The sequence below is a fragment of the Chelonoidis abingdonii genome, chromosome 24, assembly GCF_003597395.2.
Source record: "Chelonoidis abingdonii isolate Lonesome George chromosome 24, CheloAbing_2.0, whole genome shotgun sequence".
In the NCBI taxonomy this organism is placed as follows: domain Eukaryota; kingdom Metazoa; phylum Chordata; order Testudines; family Testudinidae; genus Chelonoidis; species Chelonoidis abingdonii.
This window is the reverse complement of record NC_133792.1, coordinates 1,933,758-1,961,678: the sequence shown is the minus strand read 5'-3', so window position 1 is coordinate 1,961,678 and position 27,921 is coordinate 1,933,758. Positions and strand designations below refer to the sequence as shown.

The window sequence follows — 27,921 nt, the reverse complement described above, 5'->3', positions numbered from 1 at the left end:
GGCGCCACTCCAGGGGGCGACCTGCCGGCCCACCGAGTGTTGCTAGGGTAAAAGTTTCTCCGACGAACGTGCACGCAGCGCGCGCACACCTAACTGGAATGGATATGAGCAAGCACTCGAAGAAGAACCAGTCTTTTTCTGCGCCCCTCTGCTTTGCATGCCTGAGGCAAGTGTCTCACTCGCCTCACCCTTGTTACGGTGTTGGAAGCTCTGCAGTCCCAGCTGTGCTTGAGCCATAGGAATTGGGATACCTACAGGCAGATTTCTCCAGGCTTCAGCGAAAAGGGCTGTAATTGGGACACACTGCAAGTGCAGAGCAAAGATAAAGGAGCTGAGGCAGGCGTACCACAAGGCGAAGGAGGCAAACTGTCGCTCAGGTGCTTCTAAGACCTGCTGGTTCTATGAGGAGCTGGATGCTATCCTTGGTCGTGTCCTCACCTCCATTGCCAAGAGCCCGTGAATTCTTCGGAGGGCACAGAGGCGGCAGAAAGAGGACCTAACCCAGAGGACAAAGTTATTAATGAAGAGGTGCAGTTAGATGAGGATGTGCAGCTCGCAGCAGAGTCGCCCAGTAGGGCAGGCAGGCAGCCAGGAACTATTCTCCACTCCAGAGGTGTCTAGCCAGTCTCAGCAGTTGCTCTATGGATGAGACTTCTGGTAAGTGGCTGTGGTTTGTGTACTGTGGAGGTGGGCTCAGGCTATAGAAATGTGAGAGACTGGCTGTGTTTGTGTGTGTTGGACATTTCCCTGTGCAGCTAATCAGTACGGCGGAACGGAGTATTGATGAATGCTGAGATCTCACAGGAATCCTCCAGAGAGATCTCCAGGAAAGTTTCCTGGAGGTACTCAGTAATCCTCTGCCGAAGTTTCCGAGGCAGAGTAGCTTTGTTCCTTCCCTCATTGTAGGAAACTTTCCCACACCACTCATCAATCACTAGTGGAGAGAACAAAGCAGCACATAGGCGAGCAGCATAAGGAGCAGGGAAGAAGCCACAAGCATGGAGTATATGTACACACATTTCCCTGTTCATCCTTAGCAGTGAGCTGTCTGGTAGAATTACCCCCGCCTGTGGAAAAGTGTGGGACAATTTTAGAATTTGTTCCCTAGAATGCTGCATCACAACCCTTGCAAACAGTGTGTGCTCTTTTTCACATGTGGTGTACCCCCTCCCTCCAGCTTCCCTGCCAACACTCCCCATGCTTTGGCTCTTTGTGGAGATGTGTGCCTGGCTAGGGTCAGCAAGAAAGTGATGGCAATGTTGCAAAAGGTGTGTTTAACAGAAATATTTCAATGCTGTGCGTGAATTTAACAATCCCACTTCTGTGCATTGTCCCCTGTGCTTCACCAGATGTGGCCTTCAGGAACACCCCACACACCTCAGCCAAGCACCTCCACCAGATAAGAAAGCGTCCAAGATGCAGCAAAGAAGACATGTTCCGGGAGGTCCTACAGTGCTGCAATACAGAAAAAAGGGAACGAAAGGAGTGCTGGGAAGCCAAACGGTTGGACAGAAAAAAGAATCACGTGTTTGTTAAGGACGCTACTGAGCAGATGACTAAAGTAATGGGAGGGCAAATGCAGATGCTGAAGTCCTTAATAATGCTGTAGATGAGCAAATCAGTGCTCGACCTCCACTGCAGCACATTCAGAACTCTTTCCCATGTCTCCCCCAAACTCCGCTCACACATTCCTTTCCACCTTCCAGGGCTTCGCGGTTTCCCCTTCACTCCACCTCCTCAGAGAACTTTCACAATGATAGCTGGACCTAAACACAGCCATGAGAGTCTGCCCTTCCCTGGCTCCTCCTTTCCCATCAAGCATCTGTGTGTTTGTGTGTGCTGTTTTGTGTGTAATAAAAGCAAACTTTTATAATGGTAAATAATCTTTATTTTTTTTCTACAAGGTGAGATTGCAGGCACTGCCAATACATGCACAGGCATTGCAATCACTTTATTACAGGAATACAAGGCCCCAAATGTCACTATATGTAATGTAACGCTGAATATGTAATGAAACATGGATTGCCCCCTTGTAAAACTACATGTAACGTAACACTGAAGCAGCTCTGACAGAGATATACGTTACCGGTGGTCATTGTCAAAGTGCTGCCTCAAAGACTCCATGATTCAAATAGCTCTCTGTGGGTTCCTCTGACAGCCCTGGTATCTGGCTGCTCAAAATCAGCGGCCAAGCAGTCTGCCTCAGCATTCCACCCGTGCAAACCTTTCACCCTTAGCTTCACAGAGATTATGCAACATACAGCATGCAGCTATGACCACAGGAATATTATCCTCAGTGAGGACCAACCTGCCATAAAGGCATTGCCAGTGTGCCTTAATCTGCCGAAACCATACTACATTGTCATCCGACACCTACTGAGCCTGTTTTTGAACTGCTCCTTACTGCTGTCCAGGTGTCCTGTGTAAGGTTTCATAAGCCATGTTGTACGGGGTACGCAGAGTCCCCCAGGATCATTATGGGCAATTCAACACTCCCCATTGTAATCTTCTGGTTAGGAAAGAAAGTCCCTGCTTGCAGCTTTCTCTACAGACTGGTGTTCCTGACGATGCATGCATCATGTACTTTCCCAGCTCACCCCATGTTGATATCAGTGAAACACCCATGGTGACCCCGAAGCACCTGCAACCCCATGGAGAAGTATCTCTTCCTATTGATGTACTCCACTGCAAGGACCTTGACTCTGGGAAATGTACGTAAATTAGTGGATGACTTTTAGGAAATGGGTTTCACAAACTGTGCAGTGGAGTACATCAATAGGAAGGGATACTTCTCCATGGGGTTGCAGGTGCATCATGTACTTTCCCAGCTCACCCCATGCTGATATCAGTGAAACACCCATGGTGACCCCGAAGCACCTGCAACCCCATGGAGAAGTATCTCTTCCTATTGATGTACTCCACTGCAAGGACCTTGACTCTGGGAAATGTACGTAAATTAGTGGATGACTTTTAGGAAATGGGTTTCACAAACTGTGGAGGGGAGTACATCAATAGGAAGGGATACTTCTCCATGGGGAAGAAAATGCATCATGTACTTTCCCAGCTCACCCCATGTTGATATCAGTGAAACACCCATGGTGACCCCTTGCAGTGGAGTACATGCATCATGTACTTTCCCAGCTCACCCCATGCTGATATCAGTGAAACACCCATGGTGACCCCGAAGCACCTGCAACCCCATGGAGAAGTATCTCTTCCTATTGATGTACTCCACTGCAAGGACCTTGACTCTGGGAAATGTACGTAAATTAGTGGATGACTTTTAGGAAATGGGTTTCACAAACTGTGGAGGGGAGTACATCAATAGGAAGGGATACTTCTCCATGGGGTTGCAGGTGCATCATGTACTTTCCCAGCTCACCCCATGTTGATATCAGTGAAACACCCATGGTAACCCCGAAGCACCTGCAACCCCATGGAGAAGTATCCCTTCCTATTGATGTACTCCACTGCAAGGACCTTGACTCTGGGAAATGTACGTAAATTAGTGGATGACTTTTAGGAAATGGGTTTCACAAACTGTGCAGTGGAGTACATCAATAGGAAGGGATACTTCTCCATGGGGTTGCAGGTGCTTCGGGGTCCTTTATAGGAGGATGAGATTTATTGCCGTGGACACTTGCATTAATGCAGCCCCAATGGTCAACTTCCCCACTCCAAATTGATTTGAAACTGACCAGCAGCAGTCTAAAGTTGCCAACTTTTGTCACACACAGCAATTGCCACATACTTTTCTACCAAGAGGCAGATCTGGGGTGAGCTCCATGCACATAACTGCACCTTGTCTTTGTAAACATAAAGTATGGTGGAACCACCATAAGGCGGCTTTCCACATCCAAAAGATCTGTAGCCACAGCTCATCATCCTTCATCTGCACAACGATACGATCCCACCATTCAATGCTTGTTTCCCGAGCCCAAAAGTGAGGTTCTACCCTATGCACCTGCTCTGTGAATGCCAAAAACAATCTAAATGCCCCTATCCATATCCCACAGAATGTCGGGCGCCCGCAAGTCTTCTTCAGTTAGGAACTTCACAATTAACTGCACTGCATCCGTGATGTCTTCATGACACTTAACAAAGCATAAGAGAGCCACGTGGGATCCATCCCTTTTCACAAAGATGACTGAGTGCATAGCATAGAAGGGCCGCTGAAAAATGCTGCGAAAGAAAGCTGCAAGCCCATAGAGTGCTGGGACAGAAAACAACACATCACGGGACATTTAGCACTGTCCCAGGATGAGCCGTGATCTGCTCAGTCGTTCCATAACACACAGTGACAGAAGCACCGTGGGATAGGTACCCACAGTGCATTGCTCACTCTGTCAATGATGGTCCCCTCACTGTGGATGTGATCTGCAACAGAGGGAGCAAGTGTGAACATGAAATTGCAATTTTTATTATGTCAACTTTTGGGCATTGACATCAAAGAGTCATAGCATAATAGAATATCAGGGTTGGAAGGGACATCAGGAGGTCATCTAGTCCCACCCCCTGCTCAAAGCAGGACCAATTCCCAATTAAATCATCTCAGACAGGGCTTTGTCAAGCCTGACCTTAAAAACCTCTCAGGAAGGAGATTCCACCACCTCCCTAGGTAACCCATTCCAGTGCTTCACCACCCTCCTAGTGAAAAAGTTTTTCCTAATATCCAACCTAAACCTCCCCCACTGCAACTTGAGACCATTGCTCCTTGTTCTGTCACCTGGTACCACTGAGAACAGTCTAGATCCATCCTCTTTGGAACCCCCTTTCAGGTAGTTGAAAGCAGCTATCAAATCCCCGCTCATTCTTCTTTTATGCAGACTAAACAATCCCAGTTCTCTGAGCCTCTCCTCATAAGTCATGTGCTCCAGTCCCCTAATCATTTTCGTTGCCCTCCGCTGGACTCTTTCCAATTTTTCCACATCCTTCTTGTAGTGTGGGGCCCAAAACTGGACACAGTACTCCAGATGAGGCCTCACTAATGCCAAATAGAGGGGAATGATCACGTCCCTTGATCTGCTGGCAATGCCCCTACTTATACAGCCAAAATGCCGTTAGCCTTCTTGACAACAAGGGCACACTGCTGACTCATATCCAGCTTCTCATCCACTGTAACTCCTAGGTCCTTTTCTGCAGAACTGCTGCCTAGTCGTTCGGTCCCTAGTCTGTAACAGTGCATGGGATTCTTCAGTCCTAAGTGTAAGACTTTGGATTTGTCCTTGTTGAACCTTATCAGGTTTCTTTTGGTCTAATCCTCTAATTTGTCTAGGTCCCTTGGTATCCTATCCCTACCCTAAAGCATACCTACCACTCCTCCTGGTTTAGTGTCATCTGCAAACTTGTTGAGAGTGCAGTTCACACCATCCTCCAGATCATTAATGAAGATATTGAACAAAACTGGCCCCAGGACCGACCCTTGGGGCACTCCACTTGAAACTGGCTGCCAGCTAGACATGGAGCCATTGATCACTACCCGTTGAGTCTGACGATCTAGCCAGCTTTCTGTCCACCTTACAGACATCACTTTTGTGGACACAAATTGCTAGTGTAGACATGGCCTCAACGAGTTAAATCTCAAATTAAGCACATACTTAACTGATGCTTAAATGCTTTTCTTGGTTTTACGATTACTAGTGTTAGAAACAAACAAACAGAAGGCCCTATTGAAGGGTGTACTTACAGAGTCCAGCTCTTTAAACAGAAAGGACAACATCAGATGGTATCAGCATGTTTACAATCTGAATAATAATAGAAGAGATAAGCCTAACTGAACTAAAGATGTGACTGACTTGGCTGCTGTATCTATTTTAATATTTATTTTGTTATTGCGATGTTTGGTATTGTTCAACTACACAAAAAAGTTTTCTGTAAAATGACCCCATTTTTAATATTATTTTTACAGAGGATAAGATCTCCACGGATGTAACAACTCATTCATGACTAATTTTGCTGTCCAATAAGTCTATCAGCATATAGATTACGTACTTTAGCTGATACTTAAAGATACTCCCCACCGTGGTAACTGAGTAATTCTCCATTACACAGCTTTGTGCACACTCTACTCTGGACCACGAGTAGCCAGAATAACTGGAAACTAGTAATCATGTTAACTAAGTTGTAGAAACCTCAGATCAAAGCTGGATCAGAAAGGCAATAGCAATTCCAAATCCTAGCCGCCTTCACCACTCCTTCAACTGTTAAGCAAGACCAATAACTACCTTTTATAAATGATCCCCTCAGCACATTATCCAGGAACCCTAAAACCTTGTAATGTCTGCACACACAATGCATTTATTAGGAAGGCCTCTATATGCACTCTGAAACCAACATAATCCACATGTAAAATGCCTCTTACAATTCTGAATATTAGCATGTGCTGCCTTTTCTGCTCCTACTAATGCATTCCAATTTCCAGTATGAATAAAAATGACAGCAAAGAAATAACCCAGACAAGCATTTGGGCTACATTAACTCCCCCCATATCCACCCCTCCCGTTCACTTCCACAGTGGATCTAAATTAGAAGCATGGGAAAGGTTTATGCTCTTCTTCCATTTCCCTTCCTGAGCCTATGGAGGGGCAGGTATGTGATGAGGGCTATGTACTGACAGTGATGTCTGATACAGGAAAAAGGTAAGATAGGAGGAAAAGGTGATGACCAGTGGTCTGATTCAAAGCCACTGAAGACAATGAATCCTTTTATTGTCCTCCAAGGGCTTTGGGTCAGGCTCTGTTTGAGCAGCAGTCAGAATAAACATCATATCTGGACAAAACACAAAAATGATCCAAGGTGCTATTCACATGGGGACAGATGCCCACAGCTTGCCCTCAGTTAAGACATTCTTTGTAAAATGGCTACCATCTCCTATGGTTCTCAGTGGGACTTGGATGATCGGCAAAGATGACCCTGTTTACTGACTCCTCAGTGTTCTTCTCCAGCTGATCCCATAGGGGCCAGTCATCTTCTCTGAGCGCAATTTGGAGGTGACCATTAGGAATGATGTGAGGTGGGGGGGAGGGCGACATTTTGAAAGAGGATGATTTTTTGTTTATCTGAAGATTTTATGTGTTAGCCTTTACTGATGGGAAAACGTCCAGCTATAAACAAACAAATAAACAAACACATAAGTCAATCAATCAATCAATCATTTACCAGTAAGTGCAAGTATTTCTCTTCAGATATTACCTGTTACTCCAGATCTACTCAAATAGAGGGGGAAACTCAGATGTGTGTGCATGTGAGCACACACATGCACAGTGTAGTGCAAAGCACAGGAGGGTGAGAAATCAGGTGTGTGCACATGCAGGGGACTGTGGAGAACATGATGGAGGAGAATCGGTTTGTGTGTGCAGAGGAATCTGGAGGACAGGAGGGAGAGGGAATTTGGATTGGAAACCCGTGTGTATGCACATGCACATAAGCGTGTTGGAATACAGGAGGGAGGGGGCAACTGAACTGAACACTGGCTGTTTTGTGCAGCTCCAGTGACACAGCACAGCTTTAAACCCAGTTTAACTAGTGAGTATGTCTGGCCAGGCTACTTTGTAATGTACCTGAGTAGCATAAAGCATCAAGAGTGTATCTGTGAATCTGGCCCTAAAAGATTTAAGGTTATTAGAATTATCCAGTTAGAATTATCACATGATAATATCCTCACTGAGTTTCTTATTTTTTGTTCATGTATTAATTTTTTAATTAAAAAAAGGAAATTTCCACACAAAAACTATATTAAAATGCAGTTAACATATCAGTGATTTAGGGTAAAATGGGCACAAAACAATCCAGGAAAGTCCGAGTTAAGATTAAATTTAAAAGCAATTCAAACATATTAAATCTGGAAAGTCAGTTAGGGAACCCAAACAGCTTTAACTCTGCCCTACAGTGACACCATAGCAAAAGAACAATATAATGTATATTCTAACATCAGTTGAATCTAATCAATTTAAGACTACAACCGTGAATATGCCACAATCATAATCATATTAGGCATCACTAGAGGGCTGAGTTAAGGTAGCCTGCGTGTCTGAAATGTGAATTGCTAGACCCTTAGCATGTTTGGATTTATTTTGAGTTTATCCCTAACTCTGAATTTCCTGGGTTTATCATGCTTGTTTTTTGAATAATTAAACCATCCCAGAAATGTACTTTACTCTAAATGACTGACGTAATCTCAACCCTAACCCTGTGTTAATGCAGTTTTTGCTTGAGAACACTAAGATGGGTGTATTTAAAATAAATAAATGGTATATTTTAATCCCTTTATTGCCTAATTCCTAATTTTAGCAATTAGCCCTAGAGATAATTAAGAAATCTGTTTCTTTTATTGAAAACTAGCAAATATTAGCTCAATTTAACATATTTACAAAATCCATTTTCTGTACAAAAACAATAAATACAGAAGGAAAATATCATTTATTTGTTAAAAGTGAAACGCAAAAATTATCTCCCCATCCCTGCTAAACCTTAGCCCCAATGTTCTTATATAAAAAACAAACAGAACAAGAAAAAAGTCCCCAGATTTCTAATGCAGAGAGAGCTTTGAGTGGGAGTTCTCTCAAGCCAAGGAATATTTCTGGTTGTCAGAGGCTAAAAAGATTATTTATTGTTTCCTTCCTAAACCCAGCTCCACTGCCACCTGTTCAGAATTTAATATAAAGCTGTTAAACAAAACCAGAACTTTGATGCTAATTGCGAAAACAAGTTTCACTGTATCTGACCCTAGAAGCACTTACTACTGATCCACAAGCAAAGGAATTTGATTTTTTTTAGCACAGCTATCTTTTTACCTTCATAAGCTGTTTAAAAAATGTAAATAAAATAACTTAGTGGACAATAGAGGGCATTCATCCCACAGAAAGACAGCCGCTACCCTTAGACATGAAATATCGCAGCCCATTAAGTCATGAGACCCCGCTAATCAAAGCTGACAGGGCACTGAATGTGGTTTCTGCTGAGACTTAGCGATATCATGGGGCACTGAAGCATGCACAGCCTGCCAGACTGCCCCTGTTCATGTGACAATAGCTTTTATTCGCTGAAGGGGCCTGCAAGTGACAAGAGTCTCCTTTGTCTTTAGATTCCTGCATTTGGAGTGCAGGAGAGGTTCATTCAACCAGCCCCAGACACTCTTTGAAAGGCTGAAGTGTAACATAAGATGACCATGAAACACTAGCTTGCCTTCTGCCTATCCCTCATTCTTCTAAAGCACAGCCTGGCCTATTCAGCGTCTCTTCACAGAATAGCATCGCACTATATTAGCCTCTGGTCTGCTGAATTCCATCATTGTTTAAAAAATACTGGCGGCCATCTTGGTTTTCATAAAGCCATTCACCAACACCGAAATGGAGAGCTCAAGAAAGAGAGTTCTGAAAGACTACAATACTATCAGCGCCTTGGAGTCCTGCACAACACATGGTGTGCATGGCATTTTGTCCAGGTTCAGCCTGAACACAAAATAGTCTAATACACTAACATTAGATAGCTCAATGTACAGTTTAGGGTGACTACTGAAACTCACCTTGCAACTATGCTTGGCTCACGAAAGCAGCTGTATAAGAAAGAGGAAATATATCTAAAGGCACCCCAGCTGGAACTGTATAAATAGACATTTTAAATCCCTCTGTTTAGATACTAGCCCCATTACCAAACAATAGTATACACTCTAATTGTCAGCTTTAAAACCCTTTTTTGTCAACACCATAGTACTGCATTCCATCAGCAGCTGCCATCAACTGCATTCACACCAGAATGGATACACACCCAGAAACTTGCCACACAGACACTTCTCCCTTTTTCCTTAACTGTCACCTTACTTACAGTCAGAAAAATAAAGCTCCCATTATATGTTTTGGGAGCAGTGGTGCCATCCAGTGGCCAGTGAGGCTCATCTCATCCTCCCACACTCAGGGGGGTGCCTCACAGAATGCATTTACTACCTGCGACTATCACAGCAGAACCTCAGACTTATGAACATCAGAGTTACTAACTGACCAATCAACCCACATACCTCATTTGGAACTGTAAGTATGCAATCAGGCAAAAGCAGAGACCAAAAAAGAAAGAAAGAAAGAAAGGAAAAAGCAAATACAGTACAGTATTGTGTTAAACGTAAACTATTAAAAAATAAAGCGAAAGTAGCATTTTTCTTCTGCATAGTGAAGTTTAAAAGCTGTATTAAATCAATGTTTCGCTGTAAACTTTTGAAAGAATAACCCTAACATTTTGTTCAGAGTTATGAACATTTCAAAGTTACAAACAACTTCTATTCCTGAGGTGCTTATAACTCTGAGTAGCAGGAATTATTCACATGTGTGGCATCTGCCAACAGAAGGGTGCTATCTCCAAATAACTCAAGATTTATCTTCCCATTATTACTTCTTATACCCCTACTACTTTCATCCACAGCCACAGTGTTCTATTAGCACTGGAGGTGACAACCCAAAATTCACAAATCCCAAGAGAATGCTTGGCTCAGCTGCACAAATTACTGTTATTCTGACAGCCTTTGAGAAGCTCTAATATTGAAGGCCATGGGAGGGATCAGATCAGCTTTAGAAGTAAATGAGATCACCACCACACCAGTCTCTAGGAACATCAGGGACTTCATTGTCTGCAGAGACACTGTTCTCTTATGCGATTTGTGAGAGGTGGAACATGAACACATGAGGCAAGGATGCATGATGCATTGTTCACATGAGAATATTAAATGTGTCCAGTGGACTAACGGGAGTGTATTTCTGTGAAGTAAAGACTGAAATGTTGGTGCCCCATTCTATAGATAACCCTTAGGGCTTAAACAAGGGGTTGGAAAAAGCAGAGAATAATATCAAATATTTAGAAGGATTTCAACCTTCTGAAGACTTAAGGTGGGACAAAAGGGGGCGAAGAGGCTCACATCTGAACGTTTGTTACTGCCCCACCTGAAAGGAGCCCTACAAGAGGTTACAGTACAATCAGCATAATATAGACATCCTCGCCGTTGCTTGCAGCAGAGGCCTCATAGTCCTAGTGCCAGGATTGTCTGTCACATTCTATTACTCTACTCTGTCTTGGAGCGTATGAGTCAGGACCTGAATTTGTTCTTTTGGTGATACTATAATTGGGAGGAAGATATGGGTAAGGGAAATGAAATAGCTCTGATATCCCGTGGACAACCCTGAGAAAAAACACTGTATTTGGTTTTTCTTCTTAAGGAAAAAAGGTTATGAGCCAACTCTTCCTGCCTGAGAAGTGCTCAAGTCAGGGAAAGGACCCTAGAGAAACAGCTTCACAAATAATTTGGAGCTTTCCAGTTCAAAATGCTTGAAAGAATCTGCATTTCTAAAAGATAGCAGTGAAAAACTCAACTGTATCCCTGGAGCCTCAAATGTCTAGCAAAATCTTATTTACAATCACACTTGAAATTAGTCAAAGACCTTGATTTAGTAATCCCATGAAACAGAGAATCTGTCTGGTAAGATTTTCAGTCAGGTGATATATACCACAAAAGATGTCCCTCACAATATTCCATTTCTGGTCAAAACCAGGATATATAGAATGGATAATTTTTTATTTTATTAAGCACTCAAAATAACGTACCCAAAAATTAACCAAATTCTTGCAAAATTCACAAAGGGAGTTGGGTTTGACTGGAGTTGTGTGCTCTCCCAGTATGAGCCATGAGATTGAAGGAAGAGTAAATAAGTACCACCAAGTACAACGATCATACTAAATTACACCACGCACAGGCCTTGCTGCCATTATGAAATGGAATTTACACAGAAATATAATGAAAAACAGGCCCAGACACTAACAGGGAATCAAAGCTCTCAGTGTGAAAATCAAGTTGAAAATCAAGACCCACCTCTTTATACTTGCCCTTGTGGTAAATGTGACTGACATGTCCAAGCAAACTGTTCTGGTCTGCTGTATGTAGCTGAAATATGCTGATCAGCGGGTCAAGGAGATTAACTTGGCTCTGGGCTAGTATTCTGAACACTCGGGTCTGGAGCTTCTTCAGTCTCAAGTCAGACTAAGAAATCAGAGTCAAACACAGGTTTCATAAAGACCAACATAATTCAATGACAGTCCAAAATGTAGCTTTTTAAAACATCAGACAAGGCAACCCATTGGAAAGGGGTGTCCTTTCCAAACTCCTTGGAGTTTGACACAGAAATCAGGGCAACATGCTACACACATCATTTCACAGTGGCCAATTAAAACAACATTAAATGTTGGTGGGGTAGAACTTGGAGAGACCCGGTACAAATATCAATCGGAGCATGGGCAACACCTCTTTTTGCTAACAGAACTTCTTGCAGTATTCACACCTCCAACTCAACACGGGAGTTAGAAACCAGGTTAGAGAAGGTACCTTTTGTGGTAAGTTTCCACAGCAGAAACAAGCCTCCTGGCTCTTGCATCCACCAGCTCTCCACAGGCAACCCTTCTCAGCCATGCATGAGAACTCAATTTCATTCCCAGTCTTGTTCCCAGGTCATAGAATCATAGGATATTAAGGTTGGAAGGGACCTCAGGAAGTCATCTAGTCCAACCCCTGCTCAAAGCAGGACCAGTTCCCAACTAAGTCATCCCAGCCAGAGCTTTGTCAAGCCTGACCTTAAAAACCTCTAAGGAAGAAGATTCCACCACCTCCCTAGGTAACCCATTCCAGTACTTCACCACTTTCTGAATGAAAAAGTTTTTCCGAATATCCAACCTAAACCTCCCCCACTGCAACTTGAGACCATTACTCCTTGTTCTGTCATCTGGTACCATGGAGAACAGTCTAGATCAGTGGTCCCCAACGCGGTGCCCACGGGCGCCATGGAGCAGCTGGTACAGGAACCCACAAGGGGAGAGGCAACCCTAGATTTAATCCTGAGTGGAGCGCAGGAGCTGGTGAAGAGAGCTGGGTCCAACAGGTAACTATAGCAGACTGCTTTGGAAATAGTGACCACAACAACAACATTCAACAGCCCTGGGGGAGGGGAAACACCTCAACAGCCCAACACTGTGGCATTTAATTTCAAAAGGGGAAACTATACACAAAATGAGGGGGTTAATTAACAAAAGTTAAAAGGTACAGTGACTAAAGTGAAGATCCTGCAGTTTCATGGGCCTTTTTAAAGACACCATAATAGAGCCCAACTCAAATGTATACGCCAAATAAGAAACACAGTAAAAGATACAAAAGAGCATCGTGGCTAACTACCATGTAAAGAAGCAGTGAGAGATAAAAGACTATCCTTTAAAAAGGGAAGTCAAATCCTAGTGAGGTAAATAGAAAGGAGCACAACACTGCCAGCTTAAGTGCAAGAGTGTAATAAGAAAAGCCAAAGAGGAGTTTGAAGAACGGCTAGCCAAAACTCCAAAGGTAATAACAAAAATGTTTTTAAGTAAAGTCAGAAGCAGGAAGCCTGCTAAACACCAGTGGGGTCCCTTGATGTTCAAAATACAAAGGAGCGCTTAAAGACAATAAAGTCATTGCGGAGAACTAAACGGATTCTTTGCTTCAGTCTTCATGGGGTGAGGATGTTAGGGAGATTCCCAACCTGAGCTGGCTTTTGTAGGGTGACAAATCTGAGGAACTGTCATAGATTGAAGTGTCACTAGAGGAGGTTTTGAATTAATCGATAAACTTCAACATTAACAAGTGAGACTGTGCAGCAGATGGCATTCACCCAAGAGTTTTGAAAGAACTTAAAGTGAAGTCTGACTCGGAACTAATTAACTAAGGTTTGTAACCTGTCCTTTTAAATTGGCTTCCAGGTACCCGCATGACTGGAAGTTAGCTAATTGTAACGCCCAATATTTAAAAGGCTTAGAGGTGATCCCGGCAATTACAGGCCGGTAACAGTCTAAGTCGAGTACCGGGCAATTAGTTGAAATCAATAGTTAAGAATAAATGTCAGACACATAGAAACATCATTTAACTGTTGAGCCAATAGTCCACTATGGTTTCTGTAAAGGGAATCGTTGTCTTACTAATCTATTAGAGTTCTCTGAAGGGGTCAACAAACATCTGGACAAGGGGATCCAGTGGACAGAGTGTAATTTAGATTTCCAGAACCCGTTGACAGGTCCCTCACCAAGGCTCTCACGTAAATTAGAGCTATTATGAGATAAAAGGGAAGGTCCTTTCATGGAATGAGAACTGGTTAAAAGACAGGAACAAAAGGGTAGGAATCAACTAGTAAATTCTCAGAATGGAGAAGGGTAACTAGTGGTGTTCCCCAAGGGTCAGTCCTACGGCCAATCCTATTCAACTTATTCAAAATGATTCTGGAGAAAGGGTAAACAGTGAGGTGGCAAAGTTTGCAGATTGATTGACTAAACTGCTCAAGATAGTTAAACCAAAGCAGATTGTGAAGAACTTCAAAAATCTCACGAAAACTAAGTGATTGCGCAACAAATGGCAAATGAAATTAATGTGTTAAATGTAAAGTAGATGCAGCATTGGAAAAATATACCCCAACTATACATACAATATGATGGGGGCTAATTTAGCTACAACGAGTCAGGAAAAAGATCTTGGCGTCATCGTGGATAGTTCTCTGAAGATGTCCATGCAGTGCGCAGGAGGCGGTCAAAAAAGCGAAACAGGATGTTTAGGAATCATTAAAAGGGGATAGAGAAAAAGACTGAGAATATATTATTGCCCCATTAACTTATAGCTAATAATAAATCCATGGTAGCCCACATCTCGAATACTGCATAACAGATGTGGTCTCATCTCAAAAAAGATATTCTAGCACTAGAAAAGGTTCAGAAAAGGGCAACTAAATGATTAGGGGTTTAGGAGGGTCCCATACGAGGAAAGATTAAAGAGGCCTAGGCCTCTTCAGCTTGGAAAAGAGAGACTAGGGGGTCGTATGATAGAGGTATATAAATCATGAGTGATGTGGAGAAAGTGGATAAGGAAAACGTTATTTACTTATTCCCATAATACAAGAACTTAGGGGTCACCAATGAAATTAATAGGTAGCAGGTTTAAAACAAATAAAAGGACGTTCTTCTTCGACACAGCGCATAGTCAAACTTTGGAACTCCTTACCTGAGGAGATTGTGCAAGGTGGACTATAACAAAATGTTAAAAGGAACTGGATAAATTCATAGTGGCTAAGTCCATAATGGCTATTAGCCAGGACAAGGTAAGGAATGATGTTCCTAGCCTCTGTTTCATCAGAGGATGGAGATTGCTGGCAGGAGAGAGATCACTTGATCATTGCCTGTTAGCTTCTCTCCCCCTGGGGCACTTGGCATTGGCCACTGTTGGTAGACAGATACTAGATGGACCTTTGGTCTGACCTGGTACGGCCGTTCTTATCCTATCCCTACCCTCCAGTGTCCTGGAGCAGCCTTGAGGCAAAAGGATGGTGTCATGACACACGGACACAACTACTAATACCCACTTTCATACATGATCATTCCATTAAAACTTAGTTCTATGTTTGATTCAACTACAACAGACTGTAATGGCAGAAAATAGAGATCTTGGGGCTCTGAATGGAGAAGCTGAACTTGCAAACTCAGGCACTTGGAATAAAAATGAAAAATGAAACAGTACGAAGACAAAACTACCTAAAGTTCACAGGGATCACTACAGAGAAAGGAAAAATCTGAAGGTATCAGAATGCAACAGGCCAAGGAAATGGATGAATTACTACTTTGATGACCCTATAACTTCAGCTTGATCACTCAAGCTACCAGGAGATTCATATTGTTACCACTTTCAGCACTTTGAGTGATAGAAGCTGCTACCACATTGACAGAGTTAAATAATCATTCAGTAATTGTCTTCTATGTGCAAAACTGGAAGAGCATACAGTAATTGGGCTTATGGGATGTTGGTTCCAATGGGAAAGCCTCCAGCAAGGGGAAAGACTGAAAGGTCCATATTCTAGCAAGGCAGCTTGATTTGGGGAGCCAGAAATCCCAGGCAGTGGGAGGAAATGGGAAGGTATTTTAGCATCATTGGTGTCGCTTCACTTTCAGGACAGCATCACTGGACGTACTACCTCAGTATGAATTCCATCAGCAGGTCACATTATATTTGTGGGTGCACTAATGGAAAGGAACTGGACTATGGAATAAAGTGATTGGAGGAGAGGGAGGCACTTTGAGAGCATGAAAATCCCTCTCTTTTCTCCAGGCTCTGTCTCTTTCTCTCTCTAACCTTCTGAACAGCAGGATGTTCCTTTATCCAAAGTTGCAACTCATTGGTGATGTAATACCCCAGGGAGTGCCCTTTCCCCTTCCAGTCACTGCTGCTCTCCAGCATGTCCAGGAGTCCAGCCAATGGGTCTTCCAGAGCTGCAAAACCCTGCCTGGTTTCTTCCTTGAGCTGCTGAGATACAAAAATACATTGTCATATACAAATAGATTAGTGAATCCTCCCTTCCCCCAGTACAACACAAAGATTTTTTTATTATTATTTAATCTAATCTATTCAGAGAGGTAACTGTTGCTATTCAACCACCATCTCTGCTTCTAGTGACTTTTCATGTCATTAAAGATTCCTTCATGGCCCATTGCACATCAAACCCAATGGGAAAAGCAGCAATTGCCAACACTAATTATCCCATAAACACAGATAAGTTGTTCTGCAGGACAAAGGGGCTTAGGATTTGGGGGAGGGGGTGTTATTAGAGAAGTGGTGACAGTAAAGGCAGGCAGGTTTACAAACCCTATTATCTGCACTTCTAATATACCTACAGATAAGTACACAGATGAAAAAAACAACTCTTCATTCCTGCACTGCAAACGTTTATATTCATCACATAACCATTGCAATCACAATTATGCAACACCTTACACTAGAGTGGAAAACCCTGAGACTAAAATAGTTAAGGATTTAAATACAGATAAAACATTTAGCATCAGAAACTTGTTGAAAACTCAAATTGCCTTATTTGAAATCCAACTGCTCCTTCTCCAAAGAAGGGTGAGGTATTTGGTTTAGGCTACCATTGCCATTTTATAGTGGACATCTCATTAAAGTTATAAGATAGAGTGCTGAAAAGCCTAGAAGATGGAAAAAATAGGCTATAAATCTAAGGAATTTCTGGATGATCTGTTTAGAAAAGTTAAGGAACTGAACGCTCACTTTGTGAATGTTAATAGGCAACTTACTATCCATCTGGTCTAAGTGATTAATTAACAGTCCTGGGCAATATCTTTATAATGTTTACATTAGAGGGTAGTTTCCAGGGAGCTCAGAGGATTGGCAGGAAGAAGAAGTGGCATCCTTCAGTAGACCCACAAGTACCTTTCACCACATGGTACATGCATGGAGCAAGGGGAGAGCAGAGACAAAAGAGAAGAATTCAGTAACAGTTGCTGCTCTCTTTTTTCTGGCTAAGAGGCAAAATCTGAAGGATGCTGTTTCCTGCTTGCAGCAAGTTTTACTAATTTATTCTACATGATGATCCCAGTTGCAGCTTCCAATGGAAACAGTATAAAAAAGACTGAAGAATTACATGGAAAACAAAAAAAAAGCTAGAGAAAATATGCCAGTCAGGTTTCTTCCTTTTTATTCATCTAAAATATGTATTGGAAGACAGTGTGATTTGCCAGTAATTTTCCGTATCCCCTTTCATGCTGGAAAACCTTGAGACTATAACAAATATAAATCTGTTTCTCTTTACTGGGTTATCAACTGCATCCAGAACAATGCTGATGACTAACGAAGATGTGTGTTCAGACAAAAGTCTGCTAAACTAAGTCTCCCTAAGTATTTTTCCCTGTGGTAAGAGATCATGATGTCAAACACAGGACTCTAACCTCACTGCAAAATTCAGCAGAAGGAGAAGCCAGGCTACAGTGGAATGTCAACCACAAATATCTGTCACAACAGCCAAAGGAAAACAAAGCGACTAGCCAAGTAAACTGCACTATGTATAAATGATCTCTTTTTTCAAAGCCCCACTTCAGCACATTTGGAACTGAACAAGAGCTTTCTCCGCAGAGCTCAGCATCTCCTTTGGCTGGAGTCAGAATCTGAGCTTTGGCAAGATGTGCTACAGAACACAATGGCCTTGTAAGAAAGCAAGCCCTCACACACACATCTCAGAACAGTTGCAAAACTGGCAAGAGCAGCAATGACAATATGTCTGGATTGATTTTCAACTACGGATCACTTAGATATTCTAAGCAGTGGGAAAATCTCTCTTTAAAGTCTGCTAATGATCTAAGGAAGTGATAAATGACATGGAATGTACAGAAAGTATGACCTGAATGAATATCAGAGAGGAAAATACCTGTTAGGTCACCATGCTCATCACTTTGCCAGTCCAGGATTCTTCCTTAAGTACATTTGCCATTATGTGGGAAGTCTAGCAATGATTCACATAACAAGGCTTCCTTGGGAGAGTATTCCACGGCCTAATAAACCTCATAGTTAAGAAGCTTTTTGCTGATGTCCAGTCTATTTTCTTTTGCCCATTATTCTGAGTTACAAAAGCAAAGAACCTTCTGCTAATCCTGCTGGATTACTCAAAAATTAAGTTTATTTCTCTTCTATGTACAAACCACTGAACTCTCTAAACCCTCAGAATTGGAGTCCTAGCCTAATGCAGAGATCTATTTTTCAATCAGTGTTCAAGGAGTGGAGAGATGGGGGAGGTTAATGGAAGTGATTAACTCTCTTTAGCATTAACAGGAATCACATACATAAGCCTGTGCCAGGTTGAAGCAATAGGTGCCTTGGTGAAATCAATGTATCTAATCTTTAACTTTACTCATTTATTGTAAATTCAAGGTTAGGGTCATTTTGCTTCAAATTATTTTGTCTGTAACAGTGATGATGTCAAATGGTAGATAGGGATGGGGTGAGTGGTTACAAAATCAGGGCCTTATTCTGTTCTCAGATGAATGCACACAGTTTCCCTTGGCATCAACATGGGACACAACTGTATATCTGAAGGTAGGAAATACCCCCAAAAACTGATCAGTACCCTTGCACGGCAGCAGCCTGATGGCAGCTGAGGGAGAAAAGTAAGAGTGAGTGTGTGAGTGAATGCGTGTGTGTGTGTAGCAACCTGATGACAGCTAAGAGAGAGTGTGTGTGCGCGCGCGCAGACATCAAGAGTCCAGTCTCCACACTAGAATCACTGAATCATTTTACTCCCTCACTGTCACTGCCATGCTTCCCTGTCTCACCTATACAAATGACTTTTCTCCTGGTCTGCAGGCCCATCTTTCAGTTTAAGAGAGAAGTGGTTCATCTGCATTGGCAGATATGGAGAGTAGTGTAGTGAGGGGATCCATATGGCTGTGCATGCCTGTCATGAGCCCGCATGTTGTGTATGATGAACACATATGCTGTAAGGGGGTCTCTCTTCCTTTTAAAAATTCAGGAGCAGTTCACAGCAAATAACCTGAAATCACATGCATTCCTGGGATGACGCAATTTGAGAGATTTGCTGAATAAGTTATGTAGGCTGAGATGAGTCATGGAGACCGTTAAGTTACAAAAAAGTTGTGATACAGTCTGCCCAGGACACTTTAATGGGAAACTCTTTTTCATAACGTTTTGGTTTGCAATCCATCCAAATTCCAGTTTGCACAGTGTATAGCTTTTGATTATTATTTTTCCCTGTTGTTGTTCCGGTGGAATGAACTGTCCTCAAATCCTAATAATTAATGTTTTCCTCTGGCTCTAGCATAACTTGATAGAAAGCCTCAGTCTTCAGAATTGCTGAGCTCTAGTCTGTGTCAGTAATTGACGATTCAAAAAGATACCTCTCAATTGTTGTATTTCCAGCTGTTCAATTACTAAGGCTGGGGGACCGTAAGCTAGAAGAGCTGGAAGGTCTCAATTCTGGAAGGGGGGAGGGATAGCTCAGTGTTTTGCGCATTGGCCTGCTAAACCCAGGGTTGTGAGTTCAATCCTTGAGGGGGCCTTTTAGGGATTTGGGGCAAAAATCTGTCTGAGGATTGGTCCTGCTTTGAGCAGCGTGTTGGACTAGATGACCTCTTGAGGTCCCTTCCAACCCTGATATTCTATAATTCTATGAAATGCACCAGTCAAGTATGATGACCAAGCAAATCTGACAACTAGGCTGCAGCACATAGGCTATGCTCCTTGGGCATACTAGCATACAGTCGATTGGGTATATTCCACACAACGAAATAATATTTTGCACGTTCCCAGGTATTTCAGGAAAACATTGATAGTATTAACCTGGCTGCAAAGCAGAGACTGCTAAGCATGGGAAGCTAAACACTAACCAGTTATGTCTAATTTTTTTGTTAATTTACTGAGTTCCCAAATTTAGATGAAGTATGTATCATTCCCTTCAAGAAATCTATACATAGCACCTAGAAAAAAACATAGGGCTGTTTAAAAATATATCAATAATTTCACAGAGAGACTATCCAACCAAACTGCAGCACACTGCTCCAAAAATGAAAAGACATCATGAAATATGAAGGCTTAAATATTTATCCACTTAGCAAAGCACCCCCACCCCACCATGGGAAGATGTGCTGGCAATTTCAACACTCTCTTTACCAAGTGTAAGGATGACAGGATACTTTACATCTTCATATTTCTTACTCTCTACATTAATTGGACAAAAAAAATGTTTAAAATAAAAGATTGACTTTGATTTTTTTTTTAACAACTCAGCTTGTCTACTGCAGCCCTTGTATGCGTGTCCCACGACTGCTGAACATTGGACAAGGCTGCCTTTTATTTTCCCTTCACACTGCAGATCCGTAGGTCCTTCCCCTATGTATTGGAATAGAAAGCAATCCTGAAGAATTGAGGGTCTGACCCAAGGGCTCTGAGGCTGGACATGTTTTGCATACCATTATTAGCTCCAGTGTGAAGGGGAGGTTCACTATACAGCCTTACCTTGTTCATCTCTTTCTTTGTCCAGAGGGACTGAAGGGTTTTCAGCAATAGAAGTGAGTCCTGGCCTGGAGGTGGTGGGGCGGAGTGAGGGAGAGGGATAAGGGAGAAAAACAAAACAAAACAGATTTAGTGCTTCTGTACAGGCAGTCCAGATACACTTGTGCACTGTTCTGCTGAAGAGAAATAGGCCCCTCCATGCCACTGTTTGAAACCACCAACCTTCCAACTGTCATTCAGGATTAAAGTGCTAACCCCCCTCACTCTGGAAGCCTAACAAAACCACAACAGACATCATCCATGCACAGCTTTAACTAAACACCCACAGATACATAAATGCTTATTCAGTGCAAAGCTCTCTGGATATATTTACAACGAAATCATGTCACCACTTTTCAGCAAATATGATTGGACTGATCTCTCTCATTTTTGAAATACAAAATTGTACAGTCCTAGAAGAGTTAGTTTCATGCTTGGTTTAGAAAGGATTATCAATGCTTTCTGAAACTTTCACTGGAATAGATCTGGGCTTGGACCTCATCCCAGCACTCAGACGAGAGACAGAAGTGGGTGAATTTGTTTGGAAACTGCCTTAGTAATTGTAGGAGACACTCTGTCAGTTGGCAATAATTGCCAGGTTGCTGTGCTTCAGCTATACTTGTTTGTGTTATTAGATTAGGCCCAAGGTTTATGGTGATCCTGGCTAGGCATTATTTATTGGAGGATGAAAGAGGATGATATACCCCAAACCCACAAATGCAATGCAGACTAAAATTATGGCAACGTCATCTGGGCTTTTCCACTGTTTTACAAACCAAACCAATAATCACAGCAACTTTTTAAGCTTTCTTGATAAAAAGTATCATCAGAAAGTTTTAAAAGTAGATTTTGTAACTACTTGAAAATTTAAATTAAAATCCCTTATTATGCATCAAGCCACTCAGATTGGGGTTCCTGGAACTGCCAACATTTAAGCATATTTAATTTAAAAGGCAATACAGTTCTCAATATTGGTCTCTGAATGTTTCATAGGCATATTCTTACTCAATGCTACATCAATTAGAACACGTTACGGGGGAATTTTTTGCTAAATTCTGAAGTCCAGAATGTAGTCTTATTAAAAATAGGTTCAAGCTTCTTGGTTAATTAAAAGCAGCAGAGAATCCTGTGGCACCTTATAGACTAACAGACGTTTTGGAGCGTGAGCTTTCGTGGGTGAATACCCACTTCGTCAGACGCAGGTAGTGGAAATTTCCAGGGGCAGGTATATATATCTGCTGAGCAGGCTAGTAACGAGGTTTGTTCAACAGGGGATGGGCCGTGTATGTAGCGTAGGGTGTGACCGGGAGGGAATGTTCTGTAATTGCAAGCCTTCCGTCTTTGTTTAGTCTCAGGCTTGATGGGTGTCAATTTGCAAATGAATTGAGCCTCAGCATTTCTGCTTTGAACGTTGGTCTTGAGTTTTTTTGTGCAGGATGCACCTGTAAGGTTGCTATAGTGTGGGCCAGGGAGGGTTGACGTGCTCTCTCAGGTTTTTTGTATATTGCGTTCCTGATATCTTGATTTGTGTCCTTTTAATCTTTTGTAGTGACTGTCGTTTGGCGGGGTACTAGCAGAGGGGCATTGCTGGCACTATGATGACATATATTAATTGAGTGGTACGTTGCGGTGACTGAACGGTATGTGTGGGGCCGATCTTGTTGGTCTGTGCTGTGTCGCTGGCTGGTAGATATGTGGGCAGGTTGGCTCGGGGTTTGTTGCATGGATTGGTTCCTGAGATAGCGTTATTGGTAGGTGTGCAGTTGCTGTGTAGATTAGTTTCGCGTTGTCAGTTGTCTGTTTGCGCAAGGATCGGCTGCACCCAGACCTGTGGAAAGTGTGGGATTCTTGTCGGATGGTTGTATCCCTGATGATGCGTTGAGCGGTTTTAGCTGGGGGCTGTATTGGTGATGGCCAGTTGGGTCCTGTTGGTTTCTTTCTTGGGTTTGTTCTGTGTTAGGCGGCTTGCTGGGTACACTCTGAGTCTCTGTTGATCTGTCCTATTTCCTCTGCAGGGTATTGTAGTGGAGATGCTTTGTGGAGATTTTGTATGGTGTGGGTTCTCTCTGTTGAGGGTTAGAGAATTGAGGTTGTACTCAGTGTTGGCTGTAGACATGGATCGTTTTTCTGTGATGTGCCCGGGTGGAGCTGGAGGTACCTGCCCCCCAGCACGAGAGCACTCACATGGACTCCTCATGAGGGTCAGAATGGACAGTTGGGATTCATTGAAGCTTCCGACAGTGCAGGCGAATCGTGGACCAGACACGCTTGCTATAACCTAGTCGTGCAGAGCTGCCATCACAGCCTCCGACACACCCTGACATTATCATCAAAGAGGCTGATAAGGACTCTGTTGTCATCTATGGACGTTGACTGCCAACAGGGCGGAGACATCTCCTACAATATTCTAAAGGCCAATCCTCATCTGAGGATTACACTAAGAACGTGCACATTCTATCGGATCGTCCTTACTACACCGCTAGCATACCGAGAGCCCCGACAGGGTTATTTATTGATTACCGATCCAAACCCGAATCTGTAGCCCCATTCTCTCGGGCATTGGCGACTTAATGAGGGCTGTCTGGATATGTGGATCTTATCGTACCGTAGGCCCGCACTCAGCTTCTCCGTGACCGCAACTTGATTTCCTGGGAGGGCATACAATTCATTGGTCTCCTCCAAAAAGCATCTAGCACATGGGTAGAGGTCTCTACACACATGCCACCAGATGGAGAAGTGTCGAAAGTTCCCTGTGATGCCCAGCCAGCCTGGTTGCTGAGCTCTGTGCTGCCCTTTATATCCACCAACTATTTTCAGTGTTGATGACATTATCTCGAGTCGTGGCACGCTAGGCCCGCATGGCCACTTGAATATTGTTTATGTGCCCTTGGCAACACGCTTCCTCGTTTTATCTCCGCCTTCTGCTACTCGCTAATTGTGAATCTTATATCTGGACCCGATGGTGAAGGATCTAGAAAATTCCACCCGATTTACCCTTACGCCCTCACCTGCCTGGACATTACCACGGAGGCGCTTTCTAGCCCACGGTGCAATAACGATGAGTGGTCCATTACCCACTATATGTCGCACTCTACGACGCTATGCTACCTCATTTGCTCCAGCTTCCCTGGGCACATAACATCATTGTCTGCAGCAGGCGCTGAGGTACACCAGATCTGCTTCTAACTCAGACAGTGACAACTACAGATCTCCACAAGCTTTTCAAACTACAGATCGCCGAGAATTAGGACCAGATCCAGGCCGAGGTGGTACAGGCCTCTACTACGACACCAAGAAGAACCGGATCCAATTGGCAGCACATTTACGCCCCGCTAACTTCAAGGCATCATTAGGGATCTAACCATCTGGACCATGATCCCCTTTACAGGTCTTGGTGGCAGCCGTCCTTGCCCAAAACTGAAACTTTGAACGTATTCTCACAGCAACGGACACCGTCTTAAGTACGACCCTTAGGAGGACCAAGTCCCATGCAACCAACCGATGCCATCTGAACTATCTACACGCGGGACCATACGGACCTACCATGATCGCCAACCATCACGGTTATTATCTGCACGTTCACAATGTATGTACGTATATTGCAAGGCAATGCCCTGCTGCTTTGTACATCGGCCAATGGACGTCATATGGAAGGATCATGGCATACATCAGAGATTTGGCAGGCATTACAGTGTCGAGCGCTTCAACGCCTGGCCACCTTAGCGCCTTAAGGTGGCTCCTGCAGCAAAAACTTAGGACAGCCTTCCAAGAGACTGCTGAGCTTCGTTCTCTGAATTTGACTCGGCTCTGGACTAAACAGACTGTGAATGGTTGCATTACGAACGCAGTTTCTTCTTGGTTTTCACTCTTGCTGGAACAGGGCCTCATCGTCCCTGATTTAACTTACTCGTTATCTTAGTTGACGTTCTAGCTTTATTATACCTGCCTTGGAAGGTTCGTACCTGGTCTGCGAAAGTGGTATGTCACCAGAAGCTCCCGCTCCAAGCTCTGTTAGGTCTATAAGTCCACAGGTATTCTCTTGTGTTTCGTCCAGCTAAAGTACTCTGATACTTGGTATTAATAAACTTGAAAAAGAGAGACAAACTACCCTGTGTATGCTATCTATAGAACCTGAATAACTGAATAAATGCGGGTAGACTTGTATCTTATTATGCCACTTCGGCCAACAGAAAAGCTACCTCATGTGCAAAACTTTTGCCTCAACTCAGCTACATTATAAAGCGTGATAATTATAGAATATCGTAAGAAGCCAGTAGATTGCATGTTGAACGGACAGCATCGTATCACTTGTTCAGGTACTTCCACCATGAGTTCCCTCTAGGAAATACCACAGTAAGCTTGACTCGGTCATATTTACAATTTATAGCATAATATTTTACATTATCATTGGGAAAGTCAAGCTCCACAACAATTACAGAGCCACTGCCTTTTGCAAGAATAAAAATACATCTTTTACACACGCGCACATGCAAACACACACACATAAACCTCTCCCACTGATTTCAAAGGGGAAGTGTGCCCACGTGAAAAGCCAATATATAGCCCAAAGTGTTTAACAGAATCCATTGCAAATCTGAACCATTATTAATGTGTGGAACACTTTGGGATGACATAGAAAAACTAAGAGTTATGACTTTGCATAAGGCCAACGATTAAACCCATTACAAGCTTTCTAGACCTCTGTCATCAAAACAAGTTCCTTCTTTGGTGATTTTCCCTCCTAAATCTTTTCACATTTGAAGGGAAATCCCACCCAAATCTCGTGACTGCTTGAATACAGAACAGGACAGAACAGCAGCAATGCAAATAGTCTCTCCAGTCCACTTCCAGAGATGTAGCATTGTCATCAGCTCTTCTGAAAAACATATGCTCATCTCCTCGGATGCAGGATAAATGCTACAATGCAATCACACATGTAAACCAATTTAAAAAGACAATTAAAGAATTTTAAATAGGATGTATACAACAGCCAAGTGTCACCCCTGGAGCTATCACTCCCACATTTGCTCCCTCCCTGTCTATCCTGCTCCTGCATAACCACAGGCATTCAGCAGACTGCAAGATCTTCCCAGCAGTTACTCCTCCTTTGAAAAAAATTAGATAAGTTCATGGAGGATCATGGAGGATAACGGCTATTAGCCAAGATGATCAGGGATATAACCCCATGCTCTGGGTGTCCCTAAACCTCCAACTGCCAGAAGCTGCGATTGGACGACCAGGGATGGATCACTCAAAATTGTCCTCTTCTGTGCATTCCCTCTGAAGCACCTGGCAATGGCCACTATTGGAAGACAGGATACTGGGCTAGATGGACCATTGTTCTGACCTAATATGGCCGTTCTTATGTTCTCCTGGATGTCCAGGGCTGCTGTCAAGACTCAGTTCCAGGCAGCCAGGCTACTTCTTGTCTGTCCTGTCTTCCCACACTGCTGGCAGAGAAAAAAAGAGGAGGCAGTGGAGGCTATCACCAGCTACCGCAGTCTCTCTTGCTGCCAGAAGGTCTGGTGGGAGAACAGGGGAAAACAATGGGAGAGAGGGAATGAGCAGGGACAATTGGATAGGAAAGGAAAGTGGGGAGTTGGATCGGACAAAGAGGTACACGTACAGGGTGCGTGTATTTTGGAGAGCACAACAGCGAGAAAGAAACAAAACTACAGTTTCTCCCCTGGATAGCAACCACACTCAAGCTCACTGCAAGTCCATCTGTCTACATCCAAAAAGAGGCAATTCCTGCTTGATTCAACTGAACAAGGAATCATATATAAAAATAGGTACATTACACAAATCCTAATTCTCAGCAGCAGTACCCTCCTCTCCCCTCTACAACCTCATACAGACATAGGGATGTCAATGAGAACATTCGATCAAGGTTCAGTGAATATATCATCCACTACCCGGTGTCAAACAAAAGGACAGATGGTGGGGGGACATCAATGAAGCTCAGAGGCAACACCCTTTGTTGCCCAGTCCCACTGCAATATTCACAAGGAAAAGCGGGAGGGTGTTGGAGTTTGTACTGAACTCTGCTTGGACACCCTTGGACACACTTATCTGTCCTATCAGCTTTTGTATAAACTGGGGAATGGTCCCGCTACTGTGAGGAACTTACCTGGTTTATATGTGACCCCGCTCAAATGGGCCCCGCTCAAATGAGTCCTCGCTCCCACTCCCTTTACCCAGAGGCTGTCTGACCTTGAGGCTCCCCTTCCACTCTCCTGGGTGGCAGAGCCCTCGGAACCCCAACAAGGCTGGGCCCAGAATTCCTGGGGGGCTCAACCCGCCACCCTGTCGTGGTCGCTTACGGAAGGGGTTTGAGTGTCCCCACTCCAGGATGCTCTCTCTGCTCCTGGACGCTTCTCTGACACAACTGATCATTACATACAATTCAAAGCAAATACAATTTATTAAACAGCAATCAACTAAAAAAAAATAAGGAAAAATGAGGAAGGTGAAAGGAAAACCCATCACCCTGCTCTGTGGCCCGGGGACGTCACAACCAGCATCTCTGGAACATCAGGGCATTTCAGTCTGTCCCTCACACGGCCCAGCCCCCATCCCTGGCTGTGCTGCAGGACAGACACTTGCTCTGATGGAAGCCACACGCCTTCAGGCTCTAGGTAGCAGAACCCTTCTTCCCAGCGTCAGCCCCCCTGTCAGGGTTATGATCCCCCCCGAGTCTGGCCTGCAAGCCCTCTTGGCTGGGGGCCTCTCCCAGTGCTAGGTCCGCTGCCCAGGGTCCCCCTCACCCTTCCCAGCTGCTCACCACATCCGGCTCCGGACGGTTCCAGCCCCACCTCCACTCTACCTCAGCACTGCTGCTGCTCTGCCTCTAGCCTCTTGGGCTGCTCCTTTGGCTCCTCTGGCCCTCAGAGAGGTGATAAAGAAAAAGCAGAAAGCCTACAAGGAGTGGAAGATGGGTGGGATTAGCAAGGAAAGCTACCTTAGTGAGGTCAGAACATGTAGAGATAAAGTGAGAAAGGCCAAAAGCCATGTAGAGTTGGACCTTGCAAAGGGAATTA

At 43.6% G+C, this 27,921-nt stretch overlaps 1 protein-coding gene across 8 annotated transcripts in view; it reads right to left on the bottom strand.

Moving 5' to 3' along the window:
* EXD3 (exonuclease 3'-5' domain containing 3) overlaps nt 1–27,921 on the bottom strand; it is a 606,819-nt gene that overhangs the window by 418,324 nt on the left and 160,574 nt on the right. For 6 of the 8 annotated variants that reach the window (XM_075060507.1, XM_032803104.2, XM_075060510.1 and 3 more), the window contains 3 exons: nt 20,846–20,910; nt 16,163–16,330; nt 11,849–12,016 (listed from right to left, as the gene is read on the bottom strand). In XM_075060507.1, the coding sequence (XP_074916608.1) occupies nt 11,849–12,016; nt 16,163–16,330; nt 20,846–20,910 (401 nt within the window). Of the gene's footprint in view, nt 1–11,848; nt 12,017–16,162; nt 16,331–20,845; nt 20,911–26,170; nt 26,304–27,921 lie in introns of those variants that run through there. The other 2 variants (XM_075060513.1, XM_075060514.1) reach the window with 2 other exon arrangements.